The sequence below is a fragment of the Tachyglossus aculeatus genome, chromosome 9 (genome assembly GCF_015852505.1).
Source record: "Tachyglossus aculeatus isolate mTacAcu1 chromosome 9, mTacAcu1.pri, whole genome shotgun sequence".
Lineage (NCBI taxonomy): Eukaryota > Metazoa > Chordata > Mammalia > Monotremata > Tachyglossidae > Tachyglossus > Tachyglossus aculeatus.
Genome location: NC_052074.1, coordinates 53,988,288 through 54,006,422, shown reverse-complemented (window position 1 = coordinate 54,006,422; position 18,135 = coordinate 53,988,288). Strand labels below are relative to the sequence as shown.

The following is an 18,135-nucleotide window of genomic DNA, read 5'->3' as shown; positions in this document are numbered from 1 at the left end:
AGAGCACTGTACTAAGCACTTGGGAAGTAGAAATTGGCAACATATAGAGTCAGTCCCTACCCAACAGTGGGCTCACAGTCTAAAAGGGGGAGACAGAGAACAAAACCAAACATACTAACAAAATAAAATAAATAGAATAGATATGTACAAGTAAAATAGAGTAATAAATATGTACCTTATAAATCCTTCCCCCACTCTCGCACCTTCCCGTCCCCTATTCTTGCACCCCAGATATGGCCCCCTCCTCAGCTCCCCTAATTGTGCCCTTCAGTGTTCTGGAGGGAAACACATGATTTGTGTGGTGTCCTCTGCACTGCTGGAAGAGAGCAGGAAAATATTCCCAGAGTCCCAGAATCTTCAGAGGCGGGTCTCATGGATCCTGGGGTACCTCAGCAATTAGTGCATGACACATAGCTCCATGGTGCACATATTTGTCGCGTGGCAGTAACCCATAATATGCCTGCATAAGAACTGAATAATTCAAAAACCTCACACAGAATTGACAGCAGATTTTTATTAACATATTTTACAATGTTGATTATTTCTAGTTCTGTTTTTTCAGATGTTAATTATAAAGATTGATTTAGCATCTACAGTAATGTACTGTACTCAGATGATCATTCATACGCGATACCACACCAGTACATTTTTGAATAATAATATACACACACATCACTCTAACTTGGCCCTTTTAGTTTTCAAAGTGGGCTTATAAATTGAGTTTATAAAAGTTATGGGGGAAATCAAAGTTCTAGCTTAGCAGCATGCATGTAGGTATTCAAGTACAACTTTCAACCAAGTGCTTTTTTAAAAAAGAATGTACTGGTGACTAATTCACCAATATCAAAATAAACACTACCAAATACCCAGATTGTAGAGTTAAGGCTATATGTTCACTTCACATCCATATGCACAATCATAAAACATTCCATCTTAAATAGCATGTAATCAAATTCTGGATACATTATACCTTGTAAAGAGAGCCTCAGAGTTTCAAACTAGAGAGTTATTCAAGTTCATGATTCCTATAATGATGATATGCTGGAGATGGGTTTTTTTTTATTTTTTACTTTCTTTTTTTTTTTTGCTCTTCAACCACACTTACAAAACGACCTGGAATTCATAATGAGCAATGCAGAAGTGTTTTTACAGGCTGAATTTATGGTTTAGTATTTAAAAAAGAGCCACCTGTTGAAAAGACTTAGCTATTCAGTTTGTGAAACAGAATCATTCCAATCTCACAGAAAGTTTTTTTTTTTTTTAATTTTTTGAAATATAATATAAAAATAGCAAGCCATTACCATGTACTCGAGATCTGAAGGTAAACTCTTGACTTAACTCATTTTAAAAACATACTATTCTGAATTCCCTGCTTTTCTTGCTGTTAGAAATTTTGTTTCCCTTTATACATTTTTGTTCGGTAAGGTCATTCAACTAGAACATGGATCTCCTTTCCTTTGATAATATGGTTTCTCATTAGGTTTCTTCACATATAAAAACTTTACAGAACAAGGTATTAGAGTCAAATGGACCAGAATTGCTGGATAGCACTGTTTATGAAATAACTACTGCTTGAATTTTTTGTGGGAAATACTTAGTATACTGATTTCTTATCTGTTCTCTCCCCTCAGTGTGGATTGTAGCTCAATCATTCCTATTTTTACTGGTTTTAAAATCCTCTTACCATAAGCTGTTTGCCCTGCATTCTTCTGAAGAGAAGGCAAATGCATTGCTCATTGACCGGGACCACCCTTGTTGCGCCTTTTTCTTTTTCGGAAGTCAACCGTAAAAAGCAGTGAATTGCACTGCACAAATACAATACAGATGAACCTCTTGAGCTGACAGGAAAGATCCAAAATTATGTTTCATTTACAAGGAGCCCTGCACATTTTTCAATCCAATCCCTGTGTATCACATACCTGGTTGGTAATGAAAGGCAGGCATGCGTGGTTGTAATTAGGATCTGTCATGTTGAGGGGGGGTCCTACAAATTTTGTATATGTAATTACATTTATATGTTACGATCACTACTGATTTATGCAATTATAGTGGGAAGTTTTGTTTCTGAAGGAGCAAAAAAAAGTGTATCATGATGTTAGCAGCAGCAATCTAATTATCTTACAGCTACTTCACTTATTTGTCTAGGGAGAGTATCTATGAAATTCCTGAGAGTGAATTAGTTTTTCAGCAAAGCCTGATAGCTTTCAATGGAACCCTCTCAATAAGTGAAAAATTATTTTAAACTTCCAATGGTTAGACCAACTTTTACTTTACAATATGTCGCATAAACCGTGTTTTAAAATTCTTCTTAAATTACATACTTAGAAAGCAAAAATCTCAAATCAACACAAGCTAAGGAAAATGGATGCACAAGGTTTAGCAGTTTCAATTAACACTCAAGATGTGGAAGCAATTAACTGTCAAATAACGCAAACCCATGCCAAGTATCAAAGCAAAATCACATATGCAGTGCTGGGAGATCTCACTTTTGAACAGCTTCAAGAAAAACTTGTGCTTCTTAGATAAGTTGTGGGCATTGAAAAGAAAAAAAGAGACCAAACAAACCTCTAAATTTTCATACACTCTGGTGATTCTTTTTAATATGCCATCAATGTGGCATCAATAGCACCTAATTATTGAAAGGCTTCAGAGTGGCATGGATTCACTTACCCAGGAAAGAGCTAACCCCCAAAATTAAATTAAAGCTTATGGTTGGTAAAGTTGCATCCATAGTAAAGGCGATGATACACTGTGATGTCAAAAGTGATGGTTTACAATCCATTGTAATGCGGACCCCATCTTTTATTGATGTGATCGAAGGTATGAGACACCCACTGCTGTTCTAGAACTTTGTACCTTTCTTTACAAATATAGAGGGGCTTGCCACGCCTAGAAAGAAGATAGAAAGTGAACACTTGGTGAATTTTAATTATGACTCAGGAAAATTGGCATTTGATACTTTTCTTGGTTTTCTGAATATTACTGCTGTCAGGTTTAAGTATTTTGTAAATAAATATCAATGCTTCCAAAAACCCCATATATTAATTCCAAATGGCAAGAAAAAGGGAATAGTTCCAAAAGTATAAATGATGCAATATTTTCTTAAGCCCTTCTTAAGACATGATTCTGGCACGGAGAACAATTTTTCTATGGATTTTCACAACAAAAAGACTCCTGATTTCACAAATGTCCTTACACGTGCTCTCCTGCTCATCCCTGCACATGAAGACTCATCACGATCTGAAACTCCAAGGACTCTCCCAAGTAGCGTTTGGGGTGGAGGAATAATCATCATCAATCGTATTTATTGGGCGCTTACTATGTACAGAGCACTGTACTAAGCGCTTGGGAAGTACAAATTGGCAACACATAGAGACAGTCCCTACCCAACAGTGGGCTCACAGTCTAAGAGGTGGGCTCACAGTCTAAAAGATAATAGGACCATCTAATAATAAATAATAATAATAAATAAAATAATAATAATAAATAAAATAATAAATAAAATAAAAAATAATAAAATAAAATAAAATTTTAAAATAATATAATAAAATATTTAAAGTATTTAAAATATTTTTAAAAATTATTATTTAAAATAATAAAATAAAATAATAATAAAATAATAATAATCTAATAATAAATAAAATAATAGGACCATCTCACCTGCAGCAGCATGTCCCTGGGACTTGGGCAAAAATAGTGCTGGCCGGTGGTGGTGGGGGTCCCAGTTACCTTCCCTCTCCTGACCATTTACCAAACCCCTCCGTTGCCCGAGTCCGAGATCAGGGGGAACTTGGGAGATTCTGCTCCAGGATGTGGCAACTCTGGCCAACAGCCACGGAACTGAGCCGGGCAGCAGAGGTCTCAGTTTCCTTGTCGTTCTGGGTGTCTTTGCGTTTCCCTCCCCTCCCTTCCGCGTATCTCCGGGCAATCTGGGCCAATCTCAGATATGGCAGGTTCACATGGTTTTTTTTTTTTCAGCCGAATAGAGAATATTGATTTAGCACAGGTAACCCCTTACCTGAGGTCACGGTCTTCTTCACCATGCGCGTCCAGGTAAACAGAACCCCAGAGGCAGAACCGATGGCCTCGAATGATGATGATTATAGATGCGTTGATCAAAAGGAATATCCCTGTCCCGGCACCACAATTCTGGGAATGCTAAAAATACAATTAATTTGTTAAAAATTATATTAGTGAGTTTCTAAGTTCCAAAGTAAACAGTGGCATATTTGAATAGATTCCCGATTTGGGAACCCAGTCATTAAGAGGCATCTGTCTTTTGGTATTTACAGGTCAAGAGGCTTCATAATTAGTACTACTATTAATGATAATGATGGCATTATGTGGTTTCTAGGTGCCAAGCACTGCACTGTACTAGTGCTGGGGTAGATGCAGATAATCAGCCTGGGCACTGTTCCAGTCCCACTTAGGGCTCCTAATCTGAGGAGGAAGAACAGGTATTTTATTCCCATTGTATAGGTGGAGGAAAGTGAAGCACAGGAAGTTAAATGACTTGTCCGGGGTCACATAGAAGGAAAGTGGTGGACCTGGGCCTAAAAAATAAGTCCCAAAGTCTTTCCATTAGGCCATGCTGCCTCCCTAATGTAGAATTTCTCTATTGAAAAATTCAAAGTATTTCCAACTAGGGCTTTAAGTGGAAATACTAGAGTGATCTTATAAATGTGTGGATTTGTTCAGAGAGTCAGGCATCCTTTCCCCCAGGGCAGTTGGCTCCATGGACTTGGCACCGGGTGGGTGATGCCATTAACTCTCCACCCAAAGCTTTTGGGGCATGGAAGAGTAAGTAGTTGTAGCTGGCATTGCCCCATTCCTGGAGTTGAAAAGGAGCACAGCAGTGAAGCATCTTGAAAAGCAGTTTTCCTAGTGGAAAAAGCATGGGCTTGGGTGTCAGAAACACCTGGGTTCTCCTGGTTCTGCCAATTGCTTGCTATGTCACCTTGGGCAAGTCACTTAACTGCTCTGTGCCTCAGTTTCCTCAACTGTAAAATGGGAATAACTACCTGCTCTCCCTCCTACTTAGACTGTGAGCTCCTTGTGGGGCAGGGATAGTGTCCAACCTAATTGAATTCCACCTACCCCAAGCAATTGTATTTGAGTGCTTACTATGCAGAGCACTGTACTATGTACACTGTAATAATAATAATAATAATAATAATAATGATGGTATTTGTTAAGTGTTTACTACGTGCCAAGCACTGTTCTAAGCACTGAAAGCACTTGGGAAAGTACAACAGACACGTTCCCTGCCCATAACGAGCTTACATCTAGTACAGTGTTTGACACATAGTAAGCACCTAACAAATGCTGTAAAAGAAAAGAAAAATCCTTGCCGTCTACTGGCAGAATGTGGTCGCCTGACTGGGCTGGGGGCTTTTGGGGTTCATTCATTCATTCAATCGTATTTATTGAGCGCTTACTGTGTGCAGAGCACTGTACTAAGCGCTTGGGAAGTACTAGTTGGCAACATATAGAGACGGTCCCTACCCAACGGGGTTCCCATCATCCTCACTGAGCTACAGGGTGGAGCTGCTCTTGCCACCTTCCCCAGCGCCCATCAGAGGCAGGATGAGCTGCCCGCCCCCCAACCCTGGCACTTCGCCCACCTGCTGCCACCACTACAGAGCCGCAAGGGTGCTGAAAAAAGACCAACCGAGCCAGAGCTGCTTTGTGTAGGTAGTGTGCTGGGCGGGGAAGGAGGTACAGACAGCAGCTCAGCCTCCAGGCTGGTCTAGTCAAATTGCGGGGTGGAGAAGGAAGAGGACAGCGCCGCTTTATCTCTAGTTGTCACCGGGACATAATAGGCAGCATCCCCCATCCCCGCCCCATGGTCCTGCAAGGAGCGGCCACTGCCCATCTTAACCCTCATCCAAGCGTCCTAGAGCTCCAGCTCTCCGGACCCACGGTGTCGTGCCGACATCAGCATCCTGAGTAAGACCGGGTGGCTTCAACTCCAGGCCGCTTTTGCAGCAGTCCCCACCTAAAGGCTCCACAGACACTCTTGCTCATGTACTTCCTCTGGCCTGGGACGGTCTCCCTCCTCGTATCCAAAAGGCAATTACTCTCTGCTCGACGGATCCCGCTGACGGCAGCCCCTCCCATCATATCCCCAGGGGCTGGGAACCCTCTGTGTGGGAATGTGCAGCAAGGGCAGAGAGAGACTATTTCTCTTTAGCCAGGTGTTCCCGTGGGCCGCCTGTGACGTAGCAGCCCTGGAGGGTCACCCTTGGCCAGCCTCAGCACCTGGAAAGGGCCCAGAAGCAGCAGTAGAGAAGCTCCAGCAAATTCCTTTTCCTTACCAAAGTGCTCAGCGCTTAGTACGGGTGCTCTACACACAGAAAGCACTCAGTGAATACTACTACTCTTACTCCTCTTTTTCCCCTCCTTTCACTTCCCACCTCTTTTCTTCTTCCCTGTATTCCCCCTCTCTTCATCCCCTCAATGACACCTTACCCTCAGTTCATTGCCCCCACTCAAAATAAACATAAGCACCCCTGCAGGGAGCCTAAAAATTGCAATTCCATGCTCCCACAATCATTCATCATGCAAGCAGAGGTGCATTCTGAAGGGAGGAGTGAAACTATTACAAAGTCAGAACATCTCACTGGTCCTATTTGCCCCTCAGAATGTAAGTGAGGAGAGAAAAATTGCAATTCTTCTGAGCAAAAACTAAGTATATGGATCCCTGAAAATGGAATTTACTTAACATGTCCCCCCCTCACCCAAGTGTTTAAGGAAGTTTTCTTTCTGTATAATTTGTAACATTTCTTACCAGGACGCATTCACAGTAACTCTGTTGCTTGCAGCAAAGTCCCTTTAGGCATACAAAAGTGCCACAGACAAGACAAACTGCAGGATCTTTGGGAACCTTGGTGCAGACACTACAGGTTTTCCGGTGATAGTACTGGAATATGGTATTATAATTCTCAGGCAACTCCAGGAGGTGTGGTAAATCCCAGTTTGAATCTTGGATAAGCAGAGCCTTAAATATGACAAGAAAATACCCATTAAAGCTAGGATGTTAAACCTTGGAACAAGATTCTGAATAAAGAAAGGAGTGTAACCAGGCCTGGTTTGTAAATGAGAGACATTCCCCACAACGCTACCTTTTTTTTTCTTTAGTAATAATCCTCTTAACTGTCACAAGGTGCCAAGGTCAAAAGGCCCCCAGAAAGTCTTCCCTCATAAGGAGTGGTTAAATAGCAACCACTTCTAGGATAATATTACCTTGAATTTTTCTAATCCAAAATATACAGCCTTTACACTTTTAAAGCAGGAAGTGGATTCTGAGCAGTCACCTACCACACTGATTCATCCAACTTTCTGTTATAAAATGACTGAACATTTTTGAGGTTATGATCTTAAAATATTGTAACCATTATTTTAATCACATTGTATGATATTTTCTCCCCAAATGTTTTTCAGTTAAATCAATTCAAAACATCTTCAAGACCATTTGCTTTGACCTTTATATTACTGGATGTTTATCCTATACCTCTCAGAGAGAACCCAGCATCCAATTTATTTTAAAATCACACCTACCATTTTTCACATATCTCTCACCTCTGAATAAGAAAGTTCACTTCAGGGCTCGATTCATGTTTGATTTACCATTACACTTTCACTAACTTGTCTCTGTTTCAGATGAAAATTGCAAATAAAGGCTTTATAAAAGTAATGCCATCTTGCTGATTCACTTGAGTATATAGAAGGTAAAATTCAGCTTAAGTTTCTCCAACTAAAGTACATGGCATCAGACAACTCAATGGATGATCATTTCACATTAAATCAACCATGACCATGATATTCAAATGAAAGAAGCTTAACTACACTATGTAAATGCAATGCTTGAAAATATATTTTGTATGGTTCAATGTTCACTTAAAATCAACTGTAGTATAACAACTCGTTTCTTGAAAGAGTAACTCTTGCAGCTGGCTGTTCTGGCTAAAAATTGAAGAGTTTCCTCATTTTGCTTTTTGAAAAAGGAAGCCTGAAAAAAATTAAATCCCAATCCCAAAGAATCTAGGTCCATCTTTAGAACTGGAAATCCCTCCCTTCTCACTCTCCCTCTCACCAGAGACGGACTCCGATGCTGACTCCTGCTCACACTTTCCTTCTCTCCTTGCTGCAACTCTTCCTTCCAGCTTGATCCCAGATTTGTGGTGACCCGGGGACCTAAATACACAGGCTAATCTGTCCCAAGGTTTTCAGCCCCAAAGGGAAATCTTGGAGAATATCAACAGTCACCATCTTTTCTCCCTGCATTTCCATACTGAGTCATCTTTATCCACTGGTTAATGTAAGAGTGGAGACGGGAGTAAGCACTCTATCTGTTCCTTTAGACCTGAGGGCCAATTTCCCCCATTTCTACTGGGCTGGAGTTGAAGCCGGGATCCTTCATTCGTCCACAGTGCCTTTTCCAAATATCTGGTTATCCCTTCAGCCCCACCATCTCAGAACAGTAGTCAAATCAGAAAACAACTGTTCCTTTTTTCCTTCAAATAATTACAGACAGGACTGCTTTCTGTCAGTCAAGATTACACAAAACACAGCTACCTCCTTCAGGATTTTAACACATCTCTGATCTTGCGTTAACCATTGGATAAAAATGACTCAGTATGAAAATGCAGGGAGAAAAGCTGTTAAAGCAAGGATTGTAAGGTCCTTACGGGTAGGGAGAATGTGTCTACCTATTCTGTCATACTGCACTCTCCCAAGCACTTAGTACAAAGAAGCATTTTCCACTTGTAAAAACTGTGCTGTCTTAGGTTAAATTGATCTTATATCAGAAAAGATGCCCTTTTCGGTCAACAGCTGTGTCAGATAAAGAAAATCAGTGAGCTGCAGTAAACTTTATTCATCTCACTGCAGGGCCCCAGGATTCCCAATGAGTGCCGCACTCCATGTACCTTGACTTGCGTAGCGTGTCTGTTGGAAAAAGAAGTCACCTCGAAGCACCACTGTGATAAAAGGTCAAATGCTGGAACTGGCCAGTCAAGGCAGGAGGCACTGGTAAATGGCTGTGCTGTCTGGCAAAATGTCGGTAGGAGCCCCAGGCAGGTGGCAAGGACCGTAAATTCTTCTTCTTCCTTTTGGACGTGAAACAGAAAAATCTTTACCCCATTTCCTCAAACCCCCTTTATACCAAAGGTAAATTCAATTCTGCATCTAAGATTGTACGAAATGATTTGTCAGCTTCCTTGGCAGAGCGGAATTGCAGAAACCCGACCGTTCAGGTGAAGGAACAGTTTAGCATGGGTTGCTACTACTTGTCCAAATGTTACTCTTCAAATGTGATTTTATGGATGGATTGAGCATGATAACTTTGAAATAAGGGATGTACTCCACATTTCTCTTTCAACTGCGCAGCACCTAAGCTTAAGTAATTCAGAGGTGAATAAGTTAATACCTGCCTATATATATTAACAGTCTCTTGTGTAAGGAAGATGTCACTTAAAGGATATGGTGTATTTTCCAAAATCATTCCTGCTCCACAAATAAAATGTTAAAAAATCCAATATAAATAAAGGGAAACTGAGTTTAGCTAGAGAGCTGCCATCTCACCGTGGATGATTCCCAAGTCTACCTCTCTGAAAGGGTCCAAAACACAACTTCTCATCTTCCCACCCAAACCCTGTCCTCCCCAGATTTTCCCATCACAATAAACACCACTAACCACCTGGTTTCACAAACCCTGTCACCTCAACATTATCCTCGATTCATTTCCCTCATTCAACCCGAAATTTAACTTAACCTATTTAATTTAATTATTAAATTAAATTTAATATTAAATTAAATTAAATTAATTAAACATTTATTTAATTTAACCTCTTCTATTCTATTTAATTTAACCTATTTATGTTAATATTTGTCTCTTCTTCTAGACCTCTAAGATCATTAGGGACAAGGAACGTGTCTACCAACTCTGTTATATTGAACTCTTCCAAGCACCGAGTACAGTGCTCTGCATACAGTAAAAGCTTAATAAATAGGATTGTTGATAACGAACATGATGATGATGATGATTCAACCCACATATTCCATCTGTCACCAAATCCTGTTGGTTCTACCTTCACAACATCTCTAAAGTCCCTTCCTCTTCATCCTCTAGACTATAAGCTCATTATGGGCAGGGAATGTCTGCTAATTCTGTTGTATTACACTTTCCCAAGTGCTGAGTATAGGGCTCTGTACATAATAAGAATAAGGACGACTAATTGATCCTAACTGCTATTGTACTGAACCTGCCTTATATTCCATCCTAACTATTGCATCAGCCTTCTCACGGACCTCCCTGCCTCCTGTTTCTCCAGTCCATACCTTCACTCTGCTCACTGGATCATTCTCCTAAAAAAAATTCAGTCCACATCTCCCCACTCCTCAAAAACCTCCAGTGATTTCCCATCTATCTCCTCATCAAACACAAACTCCCTGCCATCGACTTTAAAACACTCAATCAGCTCCCTCCCTCCTACTTTACCCTGATGAGCCCGTTGTTGGGTAGGGACCGTCTCTATATGTTGCAGACTTGTACTTCCCAAGCGCTTAGTACAGTGCTCTGCACACAGTAAGCGCTCAATAAATACGATTGAATGAATGAATGAATGATGATCTCCTACTACAACCCAACCGGCACTCTTCACTCCTCTCACATCAACTTCGATCTCATCTATCTCACTAAAGACCCTTGCCCACAACCTCCCTCTGGCCTGGTACTCTCTATAGACCACTACTCTCCCCATATTCCAAGCCCTACTAAAATTATACTTCCTTTGAGGCCTTCCTTGACTAAGCCCAAACTTCCCCTATTTGTCCTCCCTTCTGTGTTGTCTATGCACTTGGGTCTGTTCCTCTTCCTCCTTTTAATGTCTCTGTCCTCTAGTCTATAAGTTCCTTGTGTGCTCCTGTCTACCATCTCTAGTGTATTCTCCGAAGCGATCAGTACAATGCTTGGCACACAGCAACTGCTCAAATACTATTGATCGGCTGACTGACACAAGGGTCAAAGTGTGTATTAACAAGAATACTAATAATAACTGTGGCATTTGTTAAGTGCTTACTCTGTGCCAGGCACTATTCAAGCGCTAAAGTGAATATATATATAAGTCAGGTTGGGAACAGTGGTGGAGCCTTCTGAATCCCAGGCTCGTGCTCTATCCACTAGACAACACTGCATAGATGAGTATTCATCTGGACATGGAAAAGTTTGATTTTTCTCATCTAAGAAGAAAATAGAAAACTCGAATTTATGGATAATTTGGCATTAGGGTTGAAGAAAAAATAGGGAAAATAAAGGCAATATATGTAAGCGTGACAAATTTTCTTTATAGGTAAAATGAAGAGTGAAACTAAACGGAGCAATGCAAGGGAGGGAAAGGGCCACTAGTAGCAAATATTAAGCTGGGTTCTGCTCAAGGTGCATACCATGTATTTAGTTTGCAACAAAAAGCATAAAGTGATGAAAGAAGGAAAAATGGGAGGAGGACTCATGCCAATTTTGTAAAAATTAATGATGAGGAAAGAATCGCCATAGAGTTAGGAGGGGAGGAAGGGAGAGAAACACTAAAGAACAGGGGAAACTTGCACAGATAGATATAAAAAGATGGAAGTGTTTTTAGACAAAAGGAAAGCTGAAGGAAACCCAGGAAGTAAAAATATTTTTTTTTTTTTGGTAACTGGCAGCACAGATTGAAAAAGAGGTTCCTCACAGTGAACATGAAGAGATGTGAAAAACAGACCTACATTTTCAATATTACGATCAGAAAATATCCCAAGTACAATAATGACTGTTCAAGGTACTTATGAATAAACTGAGAATTTCTTTAATTCATTTCAGCTCCACCCTGAGATATCCTTGGAACAAATTTTAAAGGATGAGAGCAAAATGGTCTTAGACTCTCGATAGTTATAGGGGAGCATGGATGAGCTGCTAATTCTGTTGTACTCTCCCAAGTGCTTAGAACAGTCCCCTGCATGTAGTAAGTGCTCAATAAATATCGCTGATTGAGGAGTAACCCTCTGGGGACAAAGCCTTTTCAGTTCAAAGCATCGTGAACTCTCCTGGGAGTTAAACAGACATAAAGCCAGTTTCAGGTCATCAGTCACTCCGGAGAGAAGGGTCATCCCTTTCGGTTGGCTTAAGCTTTCAGGTGTTTTTTCACTGACAGACACTTCGAAGCAATCAAAAAATAACGGTGGCAGTTCATCCCACCTAGGAAACTGGTTTCCCGAGGAACACCGACTGGGTGAGGAGCACTCCAGCCAGTTTCAGTTTACAGCTCCAAAAGCAACCTCGTGGGCAGAATGCCCAAACCTTGAGCACACTGGTAAGGGAAAGGGAGTTCTTCACCGCTGAATCCGGCAGCATTCAAACCAATTACGCACTTAAAATCCTCCATACTTTCCAGCATAACTGATGTTCATCAAGTGAATTAGGACTCAGAGATATCTAACACCAATAAATATCCACCACAGACATTTTTATATTTTCCTTCCATGGCATACAGCGGCATCCATTTTTTACACTCAGTTATATCAAAGATGATAGAAGTAAGGATCTTCAGAAAAGCAGCTCCACCTGTTTGCTTCCTCTAACATACCTGGCAACTAGGCAGATCACCTCCAAAGAGGTGGTGCTGGAGAAGGCTGCTGATCCTGAGGAAAGGTAAGCAGAACTGCCGCAAATATCGCTCTATGGATTCAGCAGACCAAACAGGGTTCACCTAAAAGAAATAAAAATTACATGAGGAAAAACCACTCTGCAATACACAGCTCCTAAAAAACAGTCAAAATGACATATGCTTTCAAAACTACAGAGAGGGAAAATATTTAGTAATGATTTTCGGCAGTCTTATTTCCGATTGTTGGAAAAAAAGTACCATTGCAAGTTCTTCGGTCTCTCCTTCCAGGTACAGCTTCCCCTTAGACAGCTCACCAATCACATGACTCAGTAACACTTCCCATGACTTTTCTGAGTGACACGTATTCTGAGAAGAAGGAAAATAACATTACTGACTGTAAAAAAATTTGCTTATATTGAACATTTGGGAAAAATTTGCTGCCATTGTAGTAACCCAAAAAATGAACTGGTACAAAGACTGAGTAGGTCAGAGAGATTGGCCCAAAGATCACTTGCCCAGCACTACATCTACATTCAGAAATATTTCACACTTTAGCCCACATATAAAAATCGATTTCATAGTTTCAATCTGTTCTATTAGTCTCATTGCTTCCAACCCTCTCTCAATAGGATCTACCAGATATACATAATAAACAGCTATTTCCAGAAGAAGCACATTAATACTTATAGCAATGAGACTTATAGAAGAATTGCTCATTTTTCCTTTTAGCAAACAAGTGGCATACTGGTTGAACAAAATTATTTTTCAGTATGTCAGCTGTATTAGTGAATTTCCCTACATACATATTTTGCTCTGACACAAGATTACTGAATGGGGTGCTTTCATATTACTGGAGGAAAAACCTTACTATGAAATATAGTAAACCTATCTTCAAATTGCCATAAGTCTCTCTCTCTCTCTCTTTACAGTAAAATATTTCATGTAGATAAAAGGCAAAACACTTCAAATATATGTTAAGATAACACTTTGGCTCATTGTACCAGTGTTTTATGAAGGGTAAAAAAATACTAACATTTATCAAGCTGACTGCTGAAGGAATATAAACTGGCAGCGATTACCCATAATGCTTCATCCTCTTTCTGACCCAAATTTACTGTTGTATAATTTGCTGCCCAGCCTCATTATGGTAAATTAGGCAAATGAATGAACCTGGTACAAAACCATGGGTGTCAATAAACTTTTTTCAAAATTATAATTCTTCATAATTTGCCAGCCTCCAAAGGATGATACATTTTTTAAACAGTAACTCAGACTGGTATTTTTTTGTGCATTATGCATTATGAAAATAATTGTTTTTTTAAAGGAATAGAAAAATATAATCACCTAACAAGCCTCAAAAATAATGCTGAAGTCACAATAGAATACACGTCATCTCTGAACTTCCTTCACAAAATATTTCCAGCACCTCCCTAAACTCATAATCTGTAAATAAAGTCACACTAAGTAAAAAAGCAATCTGACATGTACCAGAAATTTAAACCTCAAAATAGTAGTCATATCTACTTCACTGAAAGCAAAATAAATCTTAAATTGGGCCGGGCATTTTGATGTTAGAGTCATGTTACCTAACAGTTATTTTATCTAATCTCTTTGGAACAGAATTACTCCATTATAATTGTAGGATTTTACTGGGCAGTCAAATGTAGTTTGTATTTTGCATTATTGTCTACATTGGTTTCTTCACCGTCCATTTTAAAGACTTGCTTAGTGACCAGGCAAACCATTTCCAGGAATTGTGAATCAATTATCAATCAGCATTTATTAAGCATTTACAAATACGTGAAACACTAAATAACCACTGAGAAATATGTGGGCTTTGCTTCAGGCTCACAGGGGCTCACGTTCAAAAGGCAGATGTAGAAAAAAAAAGAAACAGGCTAAAATCAGGAATTCACTTGCTTAGATGGGACACTTCTCACTTCCTCCCACTTCTAGCACATAATATCTTATTCCAATTCCCAGGTTTTTTATATATGTATGAATATTCAGGAATATACCCAAGTATTTACTTGGGTATTTCATTCTGACATATTTGTATTCCTCACAGTGTCCTCCTTCTTGCTGCCATTATTTGTAAATATGTTTTTCTGCTCCCTCTTAGCTTGTAAGATCATGGACAGCAAGGAATGTGTGTCTTGCTACTGCTATTCTCCCCACGCACTTAGTGATGCTATTAACAATAACAGTGGTACCTGTTAAGTGCCAAGCACCGTACTAAGCACTGGGGTAGATAAACTGCAGTCAGATCAGACATACTTCCCGTCCCACATGAGGCTCACAGTCCAAAGCAGAAGGGAGAACGGGTATTGAATCCCCATATTTCAAACGAGAAAAATGAGGCAGAGAAGTTAAGTGACTTGCCTAAGGTCCTAAAGCAGGCAAGTGGCTAAATAATAATAATTATGGTATTTGTTAAGCGCTTACTATGCGCCAGCCACTGTACACCGATGAGAACCCAGGCCCTTGGTCTCCTAGATCCGTGCACTTTCCACGCTGTTTCATCATCGACTGGCTGATTAATTGTCACCACCCCCAGCAGGGTCATAGTGGGCTAACCAAATTCCAATGATTCTGACAATGGGTTTCCTCCTCCTGCCATTTCCATTGGGATACAGGGCTTTACTGCCATGATGTCAAGGGACAGGAAGAGGTTTGCTCCGGATCTATGGCAGGCCCCAACCCTCTCTCCCTGGGAACTCCACAGTCCTTCCCAATGGCCCAGGTATTGTGGCGAACCAGTCAAAAAACCTCATCTGCTCGACGCTCATTACCCTTCCTTTCTTCTTCCTCACAAATCCAATGGAAGAGAATTGCCTCTCTTTTGCCACGACCCACTAACTTCTCTGTTCCCACGGTAGTCTGTTTATGTAATTAAACAGAGGTTGCATTTAACTAACCTTTATTATGTTCTTTTTTTGAGGACAAAAATACAAAATCCAAATTTTTTAAAATGTTAATAATTTTTGATCACCGGGCACAATGGTGGATGACCTTTGTGGGAGAGTGGACTCCTAGGCCTAAGTGGAGTATTTAATCAACACACATGGCTTTCAGTTTCAGTTCAACAAGAATGAAAGACTGATCATTACTGTTATTGTTCTATTGTACTCTCGCAAGCACTTAGTACTGTGTTTTGCACAAAGTGAGCGCTCAAGAAATACGATCGAATGATTTAGGATAATAATGAGGCCTGTAGGAAGGTCATGGGAATATACAAGTACAATTAGCACCAGCCACAATTTATATGTTACTCTTCCAAGTCTAGGGGTTTTGCAAGACTGCCTAGGGCAGTCGGGGTAATCTTTTCTTACCTTCCTCACCAGAAGTGTTCCACATTAATAAGGTAGGTCGCTTTGCCATTACGATCATCCTTTTTATATGTGGTGTTTTGCTACAGTAAAGTTGCAGCAACTTAAAAAAAAAAAGATTCTTTCGAACTGTTGGTTTTTATTCGGCTGTGCCCACATCTTAACCAAATCTGTAGAGGTCATATTTTATAAAAAATATTCAACCCAAATTATTTAAATGGGTGACCAACCTTTTTCAGCGTCCCCGAATCCTTCCAGGCCAACCTGTCTTCATCACTGCATTTAACTGACAGGGCTGTAAGAGCTTGCGTGTACAGTAACGTAAAAAGCACCTTCACAATGCAGGTAAAGTGTTCTAGGAAGGAAAGGGAAAGGCATTCATTCTTCATTATATCAGATCGTCGGCGGAGTCACTCACAATTTAGTCATCTACTGTATTCGTAATGTATAATCGAGTAATAAAAACGCTAACGCAAGCTTATCATCAATTCTCCTGTACCGTACTTTCCCACGTGCCTACTACATGCTCAGCACACGGTAAGCACTCATCATCAATCGTATTTATTGAGCGCTTACTGTGTGCAGAGCACTGTACTAAGCGCTTGGGAAGCACAACGCGATAAATACAAACTCGATAAATAACCAGCGGTTGACATCACTGGGAATTACAACTGGGAAACATATGTTTGCAATAGAATAAGAAATGGAGACAATAGAAGCCCTCCATTTAGCTGCAGAAAACAATAAAGGTGCAAGCTTCCATCCTGCAACCATTTGCTTTAGCTTAAAGTTGAAGGAGATAAACGGAAGCAAGGACAGGGTCAGCTCTGCAAATCGAATAAGAAATGGAGACAATAGAAGCCCTCCATTTAGCTGCAGAAAACAATAAAGGTGCAAGCTTCCATCCTGCAACCATTTGCTTTAGCTTAAAGTCGAAGGAGATAAACTGAAGCAAGGACAGGGTCAGCTCTGCAAATCGAATAAGAAATGGAGACAATAGAAGCCCTCCATTTAGCTGCAGAAAACAATAAAGGTGCAAGCTTCCATCCTGCAACCATTTGCTTTAGCTTAAAGTTGAAGGAGATAAACTGAAGCAAGGACAGGGTCAGCTCTGCAAAACACTCATTCCACCAAAGGGTGAGTGTTTGTGTCTGTGCGGGGGGAGAGGGAGGGAGGAAGAAGAAATGTGTTGGGGAGGAGAGATGGAATAGGAGTTATTGTTATTTTTATTGTGTTGTGGAGGCAGTTTCATGACAGGTTACGCCCTGGGTGACTCTCTTCTGCAGACAGGCTAGGAACAGGGGGCTCGGGTCACTGGGACAAGCTAAGCATTTACATCCCAGGCTGCAGTACAGGATTTGTGCCCCGACCTGAAATTAGTTAGTTTTGAAAGTACACGTGTCCTCTTTCAGGTCAATAGAGCCTGTCATTTAGTGCGCTGGGATAATGAATGCTTCCTTACTCGCCTGAAAGAATTAATGAACTTCCTGAAGAGCCTAACTTAATACCAAGAGAATAGTTCCCCTCTATGATGGATCTAGTTCATTATGTTTTCAAGTCGTCTGTGAGGGTGTTTGAACAAAGCGGGGGAAAAGCCTTGTGAAGATTCAACTATATATAGAACAAAAATTGTACTTTATAATTTTACAGATGGACTACAAATACAACTTAATAGATATTGAAGAAAAACATTAGGGAAATAAGCAACAGAGAAATCTCTCAGCTTGAAAATGTTCATATTTGATGATAGATACATTTTCATAGTCTCATATAAAGTTTTTTCAGTTTCCCATCTGGCTCCCTTTTTCCTGCCATGTTTTTTTCTCTCTTTTTTACGGTATTTGTGAATCACTTACTATGTGTCAAGCATTGACCTAAGTCCTGGAGCACTGTACTAAGTGCTTATCCTTGTCCATCCTCTGTGCTTCACTCCAGTTTCTATTCCAGTCTCTCTCACTTTCTCTGCCTTCTTACTATTCTTTTCTCTTACGATAATGGTACTTGTTAAGTGCATTGTTCATTGTTCTTTATATAATAGAACAATATATCACAAGGTTTTTCCCCCCCCACCATGTTCAAAACACCCTCGCAGATGACTTGAAAACATAATGAACCAGCATTGTTCTAAGCACTGGGGTATATACAGGCTAATGAGGTTGGACGCA

General features: G+C 40.2%; 1 protein-coding gene across 1 annotated transcript in view; it reads right to left on the bottom strand.

Moving 5' to 3' along the window:
• Positions 1–494: 494 nt before the first annotated feature.
• Positions 495–18,135, bottom strand: part of UBR3 (ubiquitin protein ligase E3 component n-recognin 3) — a 152,716-nt gene continuing 135,075 nt past the window's right edge. The window contains exons 34-40 of the mRNA XM_038750895.1: positions 16,201–16,325; positions 12,900–13,007; positions 12,621–12,743; positions 8,931–9,110; positions 6,791–7,000; positions 4,019–4,158; positions 495–2,889 (exon numbers count right to left, since the gene is read on the bottom strand). Coding sequence (XP_038606823.1) covers positions 2,772–2,889; positions 4,019–4,158; positions 6,791–7,000; positions 8,931–9,110; positions 12,621–12,743; positions 12,900–13,007; positions 16,201–16,325 — 1,004 coding nt within the window. The 3' untranslated portion in view covers positions 495–2,771. The remainder of the gene's footprint in view (positions 2,890–4,018; positions 4,159–6,790; positions 7,001–8,930; positions 9,111–12,620; positions 12,744–12,899; positions 13,008–16,200; positions 16,326–18,135) is intronic.